Genomic DNA, 19830 nt, shown 5'->3' on the forward strand with positions numbered 1-19830 from the left:
TTATATAAAAAATTTCATTCCTTGGGTATGACAACTTCTCTGGAATTTTACAATTACTATAGAATTTTGTAAATTCAGGTTTTTTTTTTTTTTTTTTTTCCGGTACGCGGGCCTCTCACTGTTGCGGCCCCTCCCGTTGCGGAGCACAGGCTCCGGAGGCGCAGGCTCCGCGGCATGTGGGATCTTCCCAGACCAGGGCACGAACCCGTGTCCCCTGCATCGGCAGGCGGACTCTCAGCCACTGCGCCACCAGGGAAGCCCGTAAATTCAGGTTTTTAATAATGTATTTTCTTAAATCAGAGTACTTCATAGCTCACCTTTCAAACACCCCAATCTTGAAACATTTCAAGATATCTTGCACATAAATAATGACATAAAGTTTCTTAATTAAAATTAATCTCTATATATTCATGTGTCTGTGTGTCTGTATATATGTATACGTATATATTTATATGTACACATATTATCTGAGCACACTAAACCCTGGTTTCCAAATTCTAAGTTAAAAAAATGAATGTGTCAAAAATAACTTGAGGAAAAAAATTTTTAATGCAAAATCAAAATACCTTTGCAAGTCTTCTACAATCAAATCCAACACAGTTCTCATAATCAGAAGTGCAGTTGGTGAGGCAAGGTCACACAATTGAACACAAATACGCCGTAACATATGTTGAATGGGCTGGCAGGTTGTGCCAGAGAAAGAGCGAACTATTTCTTGGAGCAACTTTGCTTGAACATGAAGGTGCATGCTCCACAATTTTCGGGTGTTGAGTGCCACTGATATATCATGTGACTCAATAACCTGTTAAAAAAGTATAATGTGTGTGTACGTAGATTTTTAAAAATATTTATTTATAGTCACAAAAACTGTTCAGGAAGAACTGTTATGAAAAGAACATCTTTACTGCAAGCTTAAAACATTTAATTTTCTGTTATACAATTAAACATTTGCTTAAATTCAATGCATCTAAAAAATCTTATTGTTCTCAGGTTAGCAGTCAGTAGAGCAGAGTCCATTGGTGAAGCAACCTAGTTCATGGCAAATTCTAACACGATAAAGGTGGGGAGAAAGGATTTAAAAATAACAAAAGTACAAGTATACATAACGGCAAAATAAAATTCACATTAACAAAAATTTATTTAAAATGTTACTCCCATATATCCTTAATGACCAACTTGCTTCAGTTTTATCTCACCCTCACCCAGTTATTTTATGTCTTTCTTAGGGGAAGGAGATGAGGGCTTTTTTTTTTTTAAACAAAATCACTGGCTTTTTAGAAAGTGTTATTGCAGTCATTTTATAAGATGCATGTTATATGGAAGTGATACCTGAGTTGTTTGCATGGGCAATGGTAGAGGCAGCAGCTCTGAAAGGAGTATGAGTCCAGAAAAAAATCCTTCAGGAACCTTCAAGATTGAAGAAAGAACTTCTTTTAACATTAAAGACCAAGTATTGTTGGCCAGAGTCTCTTCTGAGATTGTGAGCTTTTCATTTACTCCTTGTGTAAAAGTCAGTAATATATCAATGATATCATTCTGAATTTTCTGTTCATCACTATCCAAACGACCTGAGAGAGGGATAGAGCACAGGAGCATGTGTAAAGTCACAAGTGCTGAAGGGACACGCATGTCCTTAAACTCAAAGGATCCACCTCTCAGGAGTTCTGTTAACATAGTTTTAAGAAGAGTAAGTGTGCAGCGAGCCATTGAAATAGTAGTAACTCTGTGAAGGGTAGTCCCCATGTTGACATGGAGTCTCCAAGGCTGAGTCAGAATACTGTTCAATTTTTGCAGCACCCGAATAAAGGTGTCCATTCCTTCAGCAGAAAAAAGCTGAATGACAGCAAGATTCCACTTCAGGTCTTTCTGTTGACCTTTATATAAATAAGGGAGAAAAAAAAAAACTCTAATTACTTAAATATTAATCATTGGTTAAGATTTTGAATATTTTATTTAATAAATGATATTTATACTAGGCCTAAAAAACAGTAGTTTTTAAGTATAGTAGCCACATTACCTTCAACAGGAGGTGGTGGACATGCCACATTACAGAGAACACGCAAGGCAGTAGTAAGGCCAACTCCTTCTGGGGTCATCAAGTTATCAATATTCTTCAAAAATAAAAATGAACAGAAAGTTTAATTTCTTGGTACCTATCAGGCCCAGAGAAGGTATCAGTTAAAAATATGCATTTCAAGTTAAGTACTTACGTCATTTTAAACTTCTTAACTAAATTTAAAACATGAATAAGGCTAATGAAGTTTATAAAGGTTATATAATCTTTGGCATATGTTGTACCATATATGACATTTTGAACATAAAATGAGTAATTGCAAACACAAGTATATTAAAAAGTACTAAAAAAAAAGTACTGACTAAAACAAAGGCTTCATACAGATTATGTATGAAACTCTCTGGATTAAGAATTTAAAATAGCTCCTTTTTGGATACTCTTACTATACATCCTCATTCCCAAAAAGGAAGAAATGACTCTGATTTTACAAAGCCCTGTGGGTACTAAAGCTCTTTGAAAACTGAGGAAGCATGATGGAATGTTTTAAAACTACATAACATACATTTTTTAAAATGCAGATACAACAAGAATCTAGTTATGATGGCCATTTGGGGCATGGCTAGAGGAAAAATAAATAGTTGCCTATGTCCTTAGCACCTGCCCATGCTATGCTTCCTGGCAACAAATAGTTATGTTTAAGTTGCTTTCCAAGGAGCAGCATATAGATGGTTAAAAAAAACTTAAAAGAAATAGCACTTTAAAATGTTACTATTTCAGCTTCTAAACCTCAGAGGAGAAACCTAAAAATAAGAAAATCCTTTTCCTCATATGTTTCCCACCTTAGGTTATCTTTTCCTCTAATTTATTCCTTGCTGCCTTTTAATAATTCACAAATTACATAAGGTAGCAGGGAGCCACAGAGTGAAGTTTCAGTCTTAGATCAACTGTCTTTAGTACATCTTAGAATGAAAGTCATTTATAATAACCATAATTAATGGGACAAGGATTTACACAAAAATTAAAACTCTTAATTACAGCATGTAATTCAAATTTCTAGTACTGAACTTTTTATTGTTTAAATACTTTAAGCGAAACCATCTGATATTTATTGGATACTTTATATATTCTCCTAACCATGCACAAGTACCCTAAATACCTGACCATCTAAATTTACAGGACACTACTGTACTTCTGCTAAATAAAAGACCGAACATAATGAAAAACTCTAGATATCATTTGAGGCATAAAGAAGAGAAGAATATGATGGCATTATAGGAGGAAAAAGTACTCTTAGGGGAGATGGAGGAAAAAGAGAAGGGAGACAAGTTAGTGAAGGAAAATCTGAAGCAGATAAAACCCAAATAGCTCTTTGTTGGTGGGTCAAAACAGCAACCGATTAGATAATATACATACATTACTTCAATAACACACTGCAGCTCCAAGACCAAGGTGGTTTACACACACAGACACACACACACACAAACAACACATATAGCTCATCTGTTAAATGAAAAAGGAGATAATTTAAGGTCCATTCTGCCCCTCTAGTTTAAAACTTTTTATGCATCTATGAGCACTTTTAGCCCTTCTTCCTATGATACACATGGGATCAGCTAAGGAGCAAAGAAAACTTTTCAAACTTCCAAAACTAACAATGCAATGATTTTAATGAATTTTTTCATTATGAATTACTTGAAGTGTATATGAATTTTTCAACTGCAATATTATGAATTATATGATTTTCAACTCTCATTAATTACTTCAATTGCAGATTTAACCATCCCAAATTAACAGATAGAATTAGTCCCCATCGCAATTATCTGGAACTGACTCTACCAATTTTCAAGTACAAATTTTGAGGGAAATTCTTTTCCACTAAAGTTTAACTATAATTATATGTTACATTATCATAGCATTTAACTTTAAAACACTTCTGTAAATGTCATCAAAATGGTAGGTGATAATATTCCTATTTGAGAAGGGAAAAAAGTAGGACAGAAGCTAGTAATAGAAAGCAATAAGGTTGTGTGCATCTGTGTTCATGTATACACACAATTACATTTCTATCTATACCCAGTACCAGTCTATACCCACAAGACTAGTAAATCAATCAAGTACACTTAACTGCATTACCTATACAAGTGATTTAAAATAGTATTACTATATACTACCACACAGTTCTATAAAATCAAGGCACTTTTAAGTTTTACTTACCTGTTTAACATATTCAATTAGGTTTGGGATGCAGTTAATCTCAAATCTAAGGTTTTTCAGAGGTTCAAGCCACTTGCCAAGTTCTTAAAAACAAAAACAGTAATTCATAATATTTTAAAATAAAAGCCTTTATAACAAAGCCTTTAAAACAAGGGAGGTAAAGGTATTCTTTTCCTGAGAAAAACCATGGTTTTAGATTATCAGATCCATGTTCATTTCAATAAACTAAATTTTATACAGGAATGAACTTATGTCAAATTATTTAAACAAGCTTTAAAATGAAATGTAATGTCCTACTATACTGGCTTAGAAATAAAACAACCCAATCCAAAAATAAGAAGACCTAAACAGACATTTCTCCAAAGAAGATACACAGATTGCCAACAAACACATGAAAGGATGCTCAACATCACTAATCATTAGAGAAATGCAAATCAAAACTACAATGAGGTACCACCTCACACCAGTCAGAATGGCCATCATCAAAATTTAGTCTACAAACAATAAATGCTGGAGAGGGTGTGGAGAAAAGGGAATGCTCTTGCACTGTTGGTGGGAATGTAAACTGATACAGCCACTATAGAGAACAGTATGGAGGTTCCTTACAAACCTAAAAATAGAACTACCATATGACCCAGCAATCCCACTACTAAGCATATACCCTGAGAAAACCATAATTCAAAAAGTCATGTACCAAAATGTTCATTGCAGCTCTACTGACAATAGCCAAGACATGGAAGCAACCTAAGTGTCCATTGACAGATGAATGGGTAAAGAAGATGTGGCACATATATACAATGGAATATTACTCAGCCATAAAAAGAAACAAAATTGAGTTATTTGTAGTGAGGTGGATGGACCTAGAGTCTGTCATACAGAGTGAAGTCAGAAAGAGAAAAACAAATACTGTATGCTAACACATATATATGGAATCTAAAAAAAAAAGGTCATGAAGAACCTAGGGGCAAGACGGGAATAAAGACACAGACCTACTAGAGAATGGACTTGAGGATACGGGGAGGGGCAAGGGTAAGCTGGGACAAAGTGAGAGAGTGGCATGGACATATATACACTACCAAACGTAAAACAGATAGCTAGTGGGAGGCAGCCGCATACCACAGGGAGATCAGCTCAGTGCTCTGTGACCACCTACAGGGGTGGGATAGGGAGGGTGGGAGGGAGGGAGACGCAAGAGGGAAGAGATATGGGGACATATGTATATGTATAACTGATTCACTTTGTTATAAAGCAGAAATTAACACACCATTGTAAAGCAACTATACTCCAATAAAGACGTTAAAATATATATATATATTAAAAAAAGAGGTTACCGCCCTTAGTTTCTTGGTTTCTAAAAACTTAAACGTTTACATGGTTAAACCATCTAACTGTACTGAATATTTTTGCAGCAATCAACTTTCAACATTAAAAAAGAATTATAAAATTGACTGCTCATAAACCAATATAATAACATAATGCTTATTCACCTAATGCTGCCACTGATTCCCACACCCCCCAGAAAAACATACATAAAATGTATTCATTTCTAACACGATCAAACCCATGGAAGGACATTTGCTAAGTGCCTTTTCCCTTATCATAAATTTTAAATTTTATCAATTTCCTAATTTGCCTTTACAAAGTTAAAAGTAATCACTATCGCCCCAAAACTAATAACAGCAAGCTTTGTTTATAAAAGAAACACATGAAATATACCATTTACTGCAACCAAACTCAAAACTCTCCTAGAAGCTATGCCTAAAACCTATACTTTACCACCAAAAATGTTTTTAGAAAAGCATTCTCACGTAATAAGTTCTAGACACTTTATAGGAATGACTGAAGGAAACTGCAGATAGTAGTCACCCTTCCTTGGTACTACAATCCTGAGGATTACAACTGTTTACATCTGAGTATTTTTCTACGGATTTTTAAATTAATTCTTTCATATATGTAGAATATATAGTGCTCAAATGAAAGATATAAGGAATAATAAAACAAATACTAGTGTACCCATCACACAGAAAATGTAGTAAGGCATTAATAATACCTTTCAAGACACTGCATACCATCCTTTCATAAAGGCATACTTAGGGGGAAAAAAATCTATTTTCAATATAGACAGTTGAGTGCAATACCCAACTTTTACTGGTGGTATCGCACATAAAATTTAGGATTAAAAAGAAAAGAGGCCTGGGACTTCCCTGGCGGTCCAGGGCCAGGGGTTAAAACTCTGCACTTCCACTCCAGGGGGCACGGGTTTGATCCCTGGTTAGGGAACTAAGATCCCGCATGCCATGCAGTGCAGCCAAAACAGAAAAAAAAGAAAGAAAAGAGGCCACATGCTATCATAACGTTTACTCAATGTTATCAAATTTTCTACTTGGCAAGGTCAGAAAGCCAAGAACCAAAATAAAATAATAAAAAATTGTAATTAAATACCTTAAAGTTTTCAAGACTGCCCACATAATGTCTACCATAAACTTCATTCAACATACATTTAGAAAATAATGTTCATATTCATCATTCTTCACTTGAGAATAGCACACGTTAACCACAAATGGATTTCTAAGTTGTACTTACAACAGTGTTGTACTTATAAATACATATATAGAAAACACACACACATGCAAACTATAAACAAAACTGAACTTCTGAGTTCATCTTTAATTCTACTTTGATTAGGAACTTCAACCACCCACAAATCTCCATGGCTTTTCAGAAAAAGGTATTTTGAACAATTTCCTAAAAATCTTTTTAAGAACACCATATAAAATACCTCCATAAAAGGTATCTTAACTTTCAGAAAGTTAAAAACAGGGTATTACCAGGTATATTACCAAAACATGATAAAGTACTAACTACAGATATTCAAAGGCTTTTTTTCTTCACATATCATAAATGCTTAAAATAACTTCAAGTACCATACCTTGCAATTTAGCATTATTTTCATCTGCTTTACAAAGCTTCAAGAGAGATGCTGCATGCTGTTCTAGCATTTGGACATCACTGGAAGACTGAACCACCACCAAAATAAGTATGCATGCATAATTATAAGCTACGGACTTCTTAGACTTGGAATCACTGAAACAAAATAAGGTTTTAAAGTTTTTGATATGAAAATAAATTTTTAGGAACAATTTTTAACATTTTTTTCTACTTGGTTTTAAAGGGTTCAAGGAACTTCACAATGAAACATGACTGACTTCCTGAAAACAGGAAATTGCACTTTAAAGTTTCACCTTCAATTCACCTGAAACCACTACTTAAAAGTATGTAATAACAAAGCACATGCATCAAAATGGAAAGTGAAATTCTATTAAGAAATAAGATCAGAACAATGAAATATTAATAAGTTTACTTCATTAGCAATGAAAGATTAGGAAGTACACTTCATCGGTCTCCTTTAAAATGGTTGCTCACTCTGGATAAATAGGAACAAGTGTGATGAATCAACCTGCCACCATGACTATTCAGACTTCCACTACAGAACTGTTAATATACAGCTAGGCATAGAAGTCACTGTTGTTTGCCTTTTAATAGATCTCCCCAAAAGATGCATCACTCAAGGAGTCATATCAAGACCCCGATGCAAAGGATGCCACTGCTCTGTATGGCATGAACCAGGAAGAGCATGTTTCTCTTCTCATACACTAAACCCTCTGTCCTATAGGGCAAGTTCTTGAAAACTAGTCATTCTCAATCCCCCTTCATCCAGTCAAAACATTTCTGAAATCCGAGCACCATAATAGCTCAGAAGGTGAGGGCAGAAGACAGCAAGACAGTCCTCATGACTCTTAAGGTATACGTATGTTCCTGTACCTTAGGATTCTCCTCCACAAAAATTAGCTGCAATCTTTGTTAACACCGTGGGGAAACTGGAAGAAGCTGCTATTTCATTTCTTTACAGCCACATCTTAGAGATTTCATCATTCTAATCCTTAATTAAGAAGTTATGTTATGTCAAAAAATTATAGTTTTTATTTTCAAAACACATTCTTTCAAGACACTACCCCATTAGTGATGTAGTTTTCCAATAAAATAGAAAATTTAAGGATTAAGCATAAAATTACCCTAAGGCCTCTTTGGAATAGTACTCCATTAGAGTAATAAGACTTTGGAGATTTTTCTCAAGACTGAAAACATGGCCAACAGCTGATCTTCCCACAGGATTAAAAGTAATCAAGTAAAGATTGTGAAGAGTTCCCAAGAGATCTGAATGGTCAGTTTCTTCATTGGCTGTACAACGCTGAAAATGGCTGAACAGTTCTGTAATACACTGCAAAGTTTGTGTTGAGTCCTGTAGCCACAAGGCAAATGCATCATCAATAACACCATCAGATTGGAGACCTTCTTCTTCATCTTGATCATAAAGGTGACACAGAGCTCGGATCAACAAATTTGTTGCTTCATATTCTGACATAAAAAAAAGAAGACCCTTTTGTGACTGTGCAAGAAACTTTAAAACATCTTTTGTGGCTTGCAGCACACCAGGGTGTGCACTTGTTACTGGAATTGACAAAAGCAAGGTAACCAACTCCAAGAAGTGATGACTGTGAAGATACCTGTAGAAGCAGTAATAAAATATATGTTAAGTCAGTATAAAACATTCTTCATTTATTCAATATTCATTAGACAGGAGAGAGGTAAAAAATTTAATGGCAATAATCCTTATCTTCAGCAATATACTGCTTTAACTAAAATAGTACTCTAAGTAGCAAGTCTTCTATCCACTAGGCCAAACAAAAGTGAAAGTTCTGTAAGGCTTTTGCCTAGCATTCAAAGGATGTTTAATAAGTAACTGTGACAAGTTTTCTCTTTCCAGAATCAACCATGACTTTAAAATCTGGGACTTCCTTCCAGGCCACTTATCAAATGCTCCTTCCTTTTAACCATAGTCCTACTCGACCCATGGCATATCAGTGTATCTGAATTAGTATATCTAGGGAGAATATACTACATATACCATAAAAAACGTATAGTATATTCAGATTTACTATAGGTAGTATATCTGAATTAGTACCTCTAGGGGAAAAAAACCTCAAATTATCAATTTTCAGTATTTAATACAATAGACTCTTTTATCAAATCCAAGAACCATTTTTTAGTACATGTAGTTTTAGTAGAAAAAGTCTGAATTTACCTAACACCCCTAAATAGACCCAACTGCTACTGATAGAGTACTTTCACTGTCCTAAAAATCCTCTGGGCTCCATCTATTCATCCCTCCCTCCCTCCCAATCCCTGGCAATCACTGTCTCCACAGTTTTGCCTTTTCCAGAATGTCATATAGTTGTAATCACATAGCATAAAATTGCCTCTTCAATCAATTTCTGCTTAAACTCAGGCTTCTGTATCATGATAAAAACACCTCCACTAACTTCTTACCACAAAGGTGAACATTATTATGCTCTAAGAGCATCCTTAACCACCTCATGGAACGTTCAGAAAATAGTTAACATGGCAGGCCTCAGAATGTTTATTCTCAGAAAGGCCTGCTTGCAAGGTTGGCCCTTGGCTGGCCTCTGGGGACTTGGATTTTGGGAGGGTTTCCACCCATCAACTGGTAAGAATACTCACTGCACCTAAACTGTTTATGCAAATAATATGGTTTACGCTGAACACCTGCTTTCCTTCTGGGAGTCTGGAATTCTGATACATGCTAGGTACTGGGTGCCTACATGGCTATCCCCCAATAATAAGCTTGGATGCTGAGAGTCCAATGAGCTTCCTCAGTATGCAACACTTCACACGTGTCACAATTTGTTGTTGAGGGACTTAAGCGGGTCCTGTGTGCCTAAATGAGAAAAGGACTCCGGAAGTTTATGACTCGTTTCCCCAGGCTTCGTCCCATGTACCCCTTCTCTTTGCTGATCATGTTTTGTATCCTTTTGATATAATAAATCGTCTTCGTGATTACAACACAGTCCTGTGACTCCATCTAGCAAATCTCTAGGGTTATCTTGAAGACCCCAACATGGAACATTAGAGCCTTGCCGTCACTTCATACTAATCCTTCCAAAATGTAATTATTTCTCCTTTCAAAATTCACTCTCCCTCCTAATTCACCAGTTTCTGTCCATAAAACCACAGTTCCAATAGTTACTTGGCTAGAAACATCAAAGCTCCTTCTTACTTTCTCTTACTAGGTTCAGTTGCCAAGTCCTAGTAATGTTTTTTCACAAACTCTCAGTATTAGCACAATATTTGTCTTCCCATTTTCTGTAAATGCCACTATATCAGGCCAAGTACTTGGCACACCACCTACCACCTAGAATCTTCAGACAGGCTTATCTACTTAATAACTACAATTTCTCTTCCATTGCAATACATCTTGTAACTATAATATAATCTTAGAACACTACTTTGATCATACCAGATCTGCTACTCCAAAGTATTCGAGATCTTCCCACATTCTAAAAACAAAATCCCTGGGAATTCCCTGGCAGTCCAGTGGTTAGGACTCGGTGCTCTCATTGCCAGGGGCCCGGGTTTGATCCCTGGTCAGGGAACTAAGATCCCACAATCTACGCAGTGCAGCCAAAACAAATAAATTTTAAAAAAAAAATCCAAATTCCTTAGTGCACAGCATTCAAAGCCCTTTATTTCCTAAAGTCTGATACCCAAACATACCTCCTCCAATTATGGGGGGGAAAAACAAGACTGAGTAGGCCATTAATTACTAGTTTCCCCTCAATGACTATTTGAGACCATAACCCTTTTCTTACACTCAGTCATCCTCAGTGCATGACTTCCAATTCCTACTTTATCAAAAATAGGATCAGTGAGAAGTGCCTTGTCTCCTCTACTGTCTCCACACTACAAAGATATCTGTATTTGTATACATAAAAGGTTTCCTTTCTCTTGTTCAAAGTCAAACTCCTACTTTGTACTCTTGACCTCATCTCCTACCAGACCTTGCTTTAGCAATTATCATCTTACACTCCTGTAAGAACTCAAACTAAGGCAAGATCTGATAGTTTCAGCAAAAAATAGGAATGGATAGGTACAGATTTTAGAATGGACAAGTACTGATTTTCTGTTAATGCACTACGTTCCAAAGCAAGGCAAAAAATAATCACAGAAATAAGGAATAAGATAATAAAAATGCAATTTTTGCATTTAGTTAAAAAATTATTATTTACAGGCAAAATGCCAAAAAATAAACTCTCAAAAATTAAAACAAAATTTTAAAAATCTGTGGGTACCCAATAATGGCAAAACTGTACTAATAGATAACTAGAGAGTTAGATGGCAGAAACAAGTGGTAATTAAACTTTTAATATATCTTTAACCAGGACTGTAAAATTAATTTAGTAAAGTATCAGTTTGATCTACAATGTATTACAGTGATAAGGTACAAAGAGGTTTACACTGAAAAGCTCTCTCCTTCCTGTTCCATCCTCTTTGTACCACCTTCCCAGAAGCCACTCAGTGGTTTCTCATTTATTCTTGCTCACAGACATGCTTATATAAGCACTGTTGTTGATTATTACTGTCTTTAACTTAAGTTGCTATTACAACTTTAAGTATTAACTAAATATAGCTCACCCATAGTAACATACTTCTGAGTTCCACTTATTTTAAAATATCAAGTATCCTTGACCTACAGACAGAGTAAAAAAAAAAAGAAACCAACCACATAAAATTGCCTCTAATGACTGGTAAAATATATTTCCCAAAGCCAAAAATGTCTTACCTAAAGAGAACAGGATATGGATCATCCCTCTCTGGTGGTCCAGTAATACGTGCCATTGTTGGGAAAGACTTAACAGGAGGTTGGATCATTGTATGAGGTGCAGTTTCCATTAAATGAAAAACTTCCTCTAAGAGGTTAATAAGTTTTTCTATTTCCCCTTCACTTATATTTGAGGATTCCAAAAGATCCATATCCATTGAAGCCTCTACCTCATTTTCATATTCTGGGTTTGTTCTCTCAAGTCCAGGATCTGTATCATGATCAGGTTCACTGTGGTTAGGAACAGAAGAAGTCTTCTCTGCCAAATGATCACCAAGTCTTTTAATCTCTGACAAAATTTCATAGAAATGGCATTTCTGAAGAATAGCTGAACCAGCAGTGACAACCCTCACAGTCTGATCTAAAAGTATGAGCTCCAGCAGTTTCTGATAGCCACTTTTTTCACTCTGCCTACTTCTTAAAAATGCTTCCATTCCTTCTGTCATACTAATGACACTGTCCAAAGCTTTAAATGCATTTAACTTAAGGGAAGATGAGACATGATCAGCAAACAGGAGCTCAAATAATCCACTGATCACTCCTGCTTGGAGCAGTCCCATAACTCCTTGGGCCCCACATTCTGCTAGTGAGGACACTAATTTGGTCCCAGCTTTGAGCTGTCGGACATTTAAGGCAATGGGTTGGCGAAGGGCTACTTGTAAATTTAAAGCTTGCATGGTCCAGTCTATCAACTGGCCAAGGGCGTCTTGTTTTGTGTTTTTCAATTGCAAATAACTTAATCCTTTTATTATTAAACTTGGAATTTCTTCTAAAGCTGTTACCCATTTTGCACCTCTATCTTCTTGATACAAATCCAACAGTTCAGTTAACTTCACTGAGGCTTCTACTGCCCCTGAATTTTCTTTATCTGGACCTTGATCCTTCATTCTACTGATTTCAATTTCAAAAGTAGTCTTGTATGGACAGCTGAAGTATAAGAGTGGTACAAGCTCCCTGTCATATGGATCATACGTCATAGGAGGAACTGAAGCTAAGTCTTCAGCAGTGTATTCGACATCAAAGTTTGGATACTTAAATGTTTCACGTTCCAAGTCAGCAATTCCGTCTTCATCACTGGAAATTTGTTCATAACCATCATCCCCTGAAAATCAGTTTGAATAATATTTAGTTGTTACATCATTGTTGTTTAATGCAGAACAATCTGGTTTGTCAAAAAAATCATTTAATAGTGTGGCAAAAAATAAAAATTAATGATTTCCTCAACAAAATTCATTTCTGCCCCAACATCTTATCAACAATTATTAACATTTTATAATTTCTAATAGAATAATTATGGAGAAACTTCATAAGCGAAGACTTCTATTATATCTGTTCAGCTTTACAACTAACTCTGTTACAGATCTTTTCCTCACAAAATTAAATTAGAAATGCCTCAAAAAACAAACCAAAAATACCTCTCTCAGGAGGAAAGAAATTAAGCTTGCCCTCATGAGAGAGTATTTTTAAGATGGAAAAAATAAATTGATGGGCCAAAATTAACTAAGAATTAGTACCATAAATACCAAGCTACACCAAATATTTCCAGAAAAACCATTCTATGTTCTTTTTAATAACATGAATTTCATATACTTTCACTTCTCTGTATTTACCTGTCACACAGTTTCCCCAGTTCTGTATTATGTTTTTAGGGAAAATTTGTTCATATAAAGTGCTCAGCTTTGCCAAAACAAAGAGTTTTCATGTTATTACACATGCAGCTTTTTCCTCTATTTATTAATACAGGACTAGAAGTAATACAGGACTAGAGACGGAAAACTTGTTGCTTTTACTTTTTAACACTACTATTACCTGGCTGTGGTAAAACAGAGATATGCAATTACAGCCTAAGAAAGAAAAGGAAATGGTTCCACAGTATTCCTTGAGTAATAGCCCTCTTTCGACATTCTTTAGCTCAAAACAATTTAGCCATAGCAATACACTCATATTTGAAAAGGAAGGGCCTATAGAGACTTGATTCTGGAATAACCACCAGATGTCTTCTGGTAAAAATCAAATTAACCAGCCTCATTCTTTCACCTTCTCTATAAAAATGTCCTCTGATTAACAAAGCCTGCATGAAATCTAACTACTACTTGCCAGTCAAATACAATAAATCTAAAAAGGATATTGTGGTAATCTGGAAATGGTGTAAGCTAAAAAGGTTATCACTCAAAAACCCAATTATTGGCTTCCCTGGTGGCGCAGTGGTTGAGAGTCCGCCTGCCGATGCAGGGGACGCGGGTTCGTGCCCCGGTCCGGGAAGATCCCACATACTGCGGAGCAGCTGGGCCCGTGAGCCATGGCCGCTGAGCCTGTGCATCCGGAGCCTGTGCTCCGCAACGGGAGAGGCCACAACAGTGAGAGGCCCGCGTACCGCAAAAAAAAAAAAAAAAAAAAAACCCAATTATTTATATTTTGTAAAAAGGCCCCTGTGATACTAGAATGGCCCTCTCATGTAGAATGACGCTCACCCTTACTATCTTATAAAAGAAAAAGGAAGATAATCTGTCATTTTACATAAATACTTTAACACTACATTCCATTTACTGGAGAAATTAAGAGCCAATTAGCTTAAATATCTCTTTTTGCCTTCAAAGGAAAAATAAAGCCTAACTAAAGGACTTCATAGTGCTGCCATATGTCCCTGTGTAATTGAGATTTTTCCTTCTGAATTTCTGAAAATAATGTAGCATTTTGCCAAAATATCTAGGTGGCAGACATCTTTAGCAATTCCACCCAGCTTAAAATACCACTCCTTCACTCTCAAAACAGATCACCAAATCCCTAACCACCATGTATTTGCTGCATATCCCTGCTTCCCTGGACAAAGCTGATGGTATCAAGGGGCAGCTGATACCATAGCAAGCCAAGCAGAATCTCTCTCCCAGAAAACTGGATCTGGATCTGAGACACAGACAGGTAGTTTAGACTGGCTGGTTAAAGAGAGGAGATTAAAGATGTTGGGTGAATAGAGATATAACAGTTAGTTAACAGAATATATATTAGAAACACAAAACAAAGAAGAGATGGAAATCCCAGCTCTAGTCAAGTCTTAAGGCCCAGCTACAATCTGACTCTTAGGTTTCTGGAAAGCCATTTATCTCTGCTACAAATTCTTTTGCATTACTAAAAGCTACATCAAGATAGTTTCTAGCACTTAAAACCAAAAAGTCCTAGCTAATTTAACCCACCTTCACCTTCTTCATCTTCTTCACCTTCTTCCTCTTCATCTTCCTCTTCCTCCTCAGGAATACTATCTACTGTATGGCGATCATCCTCATCCTCATCCTCTTCTTCCTCGACATCCACATCATCTTCATCATCTTCTCCTTCTTCTTGTTGTTCCTCTTCTACTTCTCCTTCATCAGAATATTGACCTTCCTGAGGAACAGAATTCCGATCAGGAGAAATGGGCTCAAAGTAATCTTCTCTATGAGGAGCATCCTCTTCCTTGTCACCAGACACTGAAAAATTGAGGTTTAGGGCACAGATTATTTTAACTGTTTAAATAACATGAGGCAGAAGGATTGGATACTGCAACTACTTAATGACATTTTGGATAATTTAGCTCATAACACCCTTAAAAGAAAAAGTGGTAGAATTACTTGCTTTTAAAAAATATTAAGAGTATACAGTATACAACTTTATATAGTAAGAATTAATAAAGTATGCTATGTTATGTTCTAAAACAATAATCCTCTTCTTTTTTAGCTATTAAGTAACTATACAGATTTTTATCTCTTCCTATACCTACTGTTTATTTTTACTGGTGCTGTTCTGTACATACCACTATAGAACATTAACATTTTATTTTCAAAGTAATGTTGCTTCAGCTTCAAATGAATTAACTGATTTTTTTTTTCTTTTAACAAATTCACTTGCCAACAAAAAAACACAAGAAAACACTGCACAGAATGGGGGCAGAGGATATTCATCAAGATTTGATTACCAGCATCTAATTTTTTTTCTTTAATCAAAAAGTACTACTGGGGTTTCCCTGGTGGCGCAGTGGTTGAAGAGTCCGCCTGCCGATGCAGGGGACACGGGTACGTGCCCTGGTCCGGGAAGATCCCACATGCCACGGAGTGGCTGGGCCCGTGAGCCATGGCCGCTGAGCCTGCGCGTCTGGAGCCTGTGCTCCACAACAGGAGAGGGCACAACAGCAAGAGGCCCGCATACCACACACACACACAAACACACACACACACACACACACACACACACAAAAGTACTATCAACATTAATCAAGAGGGGGAAAAAAAACTATCACTGATATTATTTCTACCTGGCAATGGCATGGGATCATCCTCATCATCATCAGGTGGAGGGGGTCCTGGTGGGGTTCTTGGTCCCCTTGGCTGTGGTCTTGGAGGGCTTCCATTAAACTGATCTTCTTTCTCCCCATCAGCTAATTTTATTAGAAAAAGAAAAAGAACTTTCAAATGACTAAAGTATAGTGAAATAAATGCATTACAAAAATGCTATTCATCATTTGAGTTTTCATCTTCAGAATTTATTAATTTTCCTTCCTGACATGTAACAGAAATTTTGCTAATTAGTTTATAATGGGAAAGTTAGAATTTCTGATGTCCCATATACCAAAATATAATGTATGTAACTCTTGGGCATTATCCCAGAGAAATGGAGACTTATTTTCCTGCAGGAAGATGTACATGAATGCTCATAATAGCTTTATTTGTTTGCTATTTGCTAAAAGTCAAAAACTGGAAACTACCTAAATGTCCTTCAATGATTGAAGTTAAATAAATTATGATACATCCAAACTATGTATTACTACTCAGCAACAATAAAGAATGATCTACTAATACACACAGAAAGTAGATAAACTTCAAAGAAATTATGCTGAATGAAAACAGCCCATCTCAAAAAGATCCCAACTTCATGATTCCATTTTGTAACATTCATGAAATAATATAATTACAGAGACAGAGAATAGATTAGTGATTGCCAAAAGTTAGGGACAGGTGGGATGGCTTTGCCTATAAAGGCATAACACCAGGGAATACTGTGATAGTACAATCAAGTCTCTTAATTTCTGTGGTGGTTATGCAAAGCTAGACATGACATAAAATTACACACACACACACACACACACACACACACACGTATACATGTATAACTGGTGAAATGTGAACAAGCTCTACAGATTGTAACTATGCCAATTTTATTTTGACATTGTACTAGAGTTGTAAAAGATGTTAACTAGGGGGATCTGGGGATGAGTACACAGGACTTCCCTATACATTTCTTTGCAACTTCCTATAAATCTACAATTATTTCAAAATAAAAAGTTAAAAACATACACACATACATATATATGTGTATGTATATGCAATATATGAGCTTAAGTGTCCATTTTAAAACAAGTCAGCGAGAGTGAAGTCAGACAGAGAAAGGCAAATATCATATGATATTGCTTATATGTGGAATCTAAAATGGTACAAATGAACTTACATACAGAACAGAAATAGAGTCACAGATGTAGAAAACAAACTTATGGTTACCAGGGGGGAAAGTGGGTAGGGGATAAGTTGGGAGATTGGGATTGATATATGCACACTACTAAATATAAAACAGATAACTTATATAAGGACCTACTGTATAGCACAGGGAACTCTACTCAATACTCTATAATAGGGAAAAGAATCTAAAAAAGAGTGGATATATGTGTACTTATGACTGATTCACTTTGCTGTATACCTGAAACTAACACATCGTAAATAAAAATTATACTCCAATAAAATTTTTTTAGAAGTCAGTAAATTTTTTATCCACTTGTCTTTTTAAATTTATTTTTTATTGAAGCATAGTTGATTTACAATATTGTATCAAATTCTGCTGTACAGCGAAGTGACTCAGTTATACACATATATACTTTTTTATATTCTTTTCCATTATGGTTTATCCCATATTGAATATAGTTCCTTGTGCTATACAGTAGAACCTTGTTGTTTACCCATTCTATATGTAATACTTTGCATCTACTAAGCCCAAACTCCCCATCCACCCCTCACCAACCCTGCCTTCCCCCTGGCAACCACAAATCTGTCCTCTATGTCTGTGAGTCTGCTTCTGCTTTGTAGATAGGTTCATTTGTGCCATATTTTGATTCCACATATGAGTGATATCATAACAGTATTTGTCTTTCTCTTTCTGACAAGTCAATATATTTAACAAAATTTTAGAGTAACTACTTACCTATGTCAGATGCTGTGATAAGGCTACAGACAATAGGAAAAATCAATGAAACTACAAGCTTAGAAAAGATAAAATTAACAAACCTTTAGCTAGACTCACAGAGAAAAAAAGAGGACTCAAAATCAGAAATGAAAGAGGAGATACTACAACTGATACCACTAAAATACAAAGGATCATACCAAGCTACTATGAACAATTATACACCAACAAATTGGACAACCCAGAAGAAATGGATACAGCCCCAGAAACATACAACCTACCAAGACTGAATCATGATTAAACAGGCCAATTACTGTAAGGAGATTGAATCAGTAATCTAAAACCTCCCCAAAAGTCCAGGACGATACGTCTTCACTGGTGAATTCTACCAAATATTCCAAGAAGAATTAATACCACTCCTTCTCAAAGTCTTCCAAACTCGCTTACAAGGCCAGCATTACCCTAATACCAAAACTAGACAAGGATGCCTCAAGAAAAGAAAGTTACAGGGCAATATCCCTGATGAACATACATGCAAAAATCCTCAACAAAATATTAGCAAGCCAAATTCTATAATACGTTAAAAGGATCATACATCATGATCAAGTGGGATTTATTCCAGGGATGCAAGGATGGTTTTGCATCTGCACATCAGTCAATGTGATACATTAACAAAATGAAGGCTAAATATCATATGATCATCTCAACAGATACAGTAAAATCATTTTTCAAAATTCAAATTCATTTATGATAAACACTCTCAACAAAATAGGTATAGAGGGAATGTACCACACCATAACAGGCCATATGTGACAAGCCCATAGCTTTAACATCATTCTCAATGGTAAAAAGCTGAAAGCTTTTCCTCTAAGATCAAGAACAGAACAAGGATACCCACCTCTTGCCACTTTTATTCAACATAGTGTTGGAAGTCCTAGCCAGTGCAATTAGGCAAGAAAAATAAATAAAAGGCATCCAAATTGGAAAGGAAGAAGTAAAACTGTCACTCTTTGCAGATAACCTGATACAGGTATACCCTGCTTTTTGGAAGTTCATTTTATGCCACTTCACTTTTACAAAAGACCTATCTTAGTACCTGTTTTCACTAACCAAAAGAAATCCAGAGTGGATTTTCACTTTTACAAAAAAATGTGAAAAGAGAAAATAAGTGTTAAGCATTTGTTTTGCACTGAGCTGTTACAGAGGCAACATAACCCCAAAGAGTAAGAGTGGCACTGTCAAGCTCCTTCCCTGGCAACTACACTCAGCATCTCAGCATTTAGCCACCATAGCTTTGAACTACGTTTGTGAGCATCTGGGCTTTATCTCAATTTATTTTGTGCGTCCATTAGCAAGATGTGTCCTAAGGTAATTGTTTCTTCATTTTATACTATTTTGGTGTATGAAAGGTTTCATAGGAACACTCTATTTCAGACAGCAGGGGAAACCTGTATAATATAAAGAAAACCCTAAAGACTCCATTAAAAACCTATCAGAGGTACTTCCCTGGTGGTCCAGTGGTAAAGAATCCACCTTCTAATGCAGGGGACATGGGTTTGATTCCCTGGTCGGGGAACTAAGATCCCACATGCCGCGGGACAACTAAGCCCACGCACCACAACTACTGAGCCCATGTGCCTCAACTAGAGAGCCACATGCTGCAAAC

General features: G+C 36.0%; 1 protein-coding gene across 3 annotated transcripts in view; it reads right to left on the reverse strand.

Annotated features, from left to right (window-relative positions):
- VIRMA (vir like m6A methyltransferase associated) overlaps nucleotides 1–19830 on the reverse strand; it is a 58100-nt gene that overhangs the window by 21271 nt on the left and 16999 nt on the right. For all 3 annotated transcript variants that reach the window (XM_059042862.2, XM_059042863.2, XM_067017019.1), the window contains 9 exons: nucleotides 16252–16374; nucleotides 15158–15430; nucleotides 11928–13068; nucleotides 8302–8793; nucleotides 7158–7312; nucleotides 4229–4311; nucleotides 2018–2111; nucleotides 1330–1874; nucleotides 567–802 (listed from right to left, as the gene is read on the reverse strand). In XM_059042862.2, coding sequence (XP_058898845.1) covers nucleotides 567–802; nucleotides 1330–1874; nucleotides 2018–2111; nucleotides 4229–4311; nucleotides 7158–7312; nucleotides 8302–8793; nucleotides 11928–13068; nucleotides 15158–15430; nucleotides 16252–16374 — 3142 coding nt within the window. The remainder of the gene's footprint in view (nucleotides 1–566; nucleotides 803–1329; nucleotides 1875–2017; nucleotides 2112–4228; nucleotides 4312–7157; nucleotides 7313–8301; nucleotides 8794–11927; nucleotides 13069–15157; nucleotides 15431–16251; nucleotides 16375–19830) is intronic.

Source organism: Kogia breviceps, chromosome 17 (genome assembly GCF_026419965.1).
Source record: "Kogia breviceps isolate mKogBre1 chromosome 17, mKogBre1 haplotype 1, whole genome shotgun sequence".
Lineage (NCBI taxonomy): Eukaryota > Metazoa > Chordata > Mammalia > Artiodactyla > Physeteridae > Kogia > Kogia breviceps.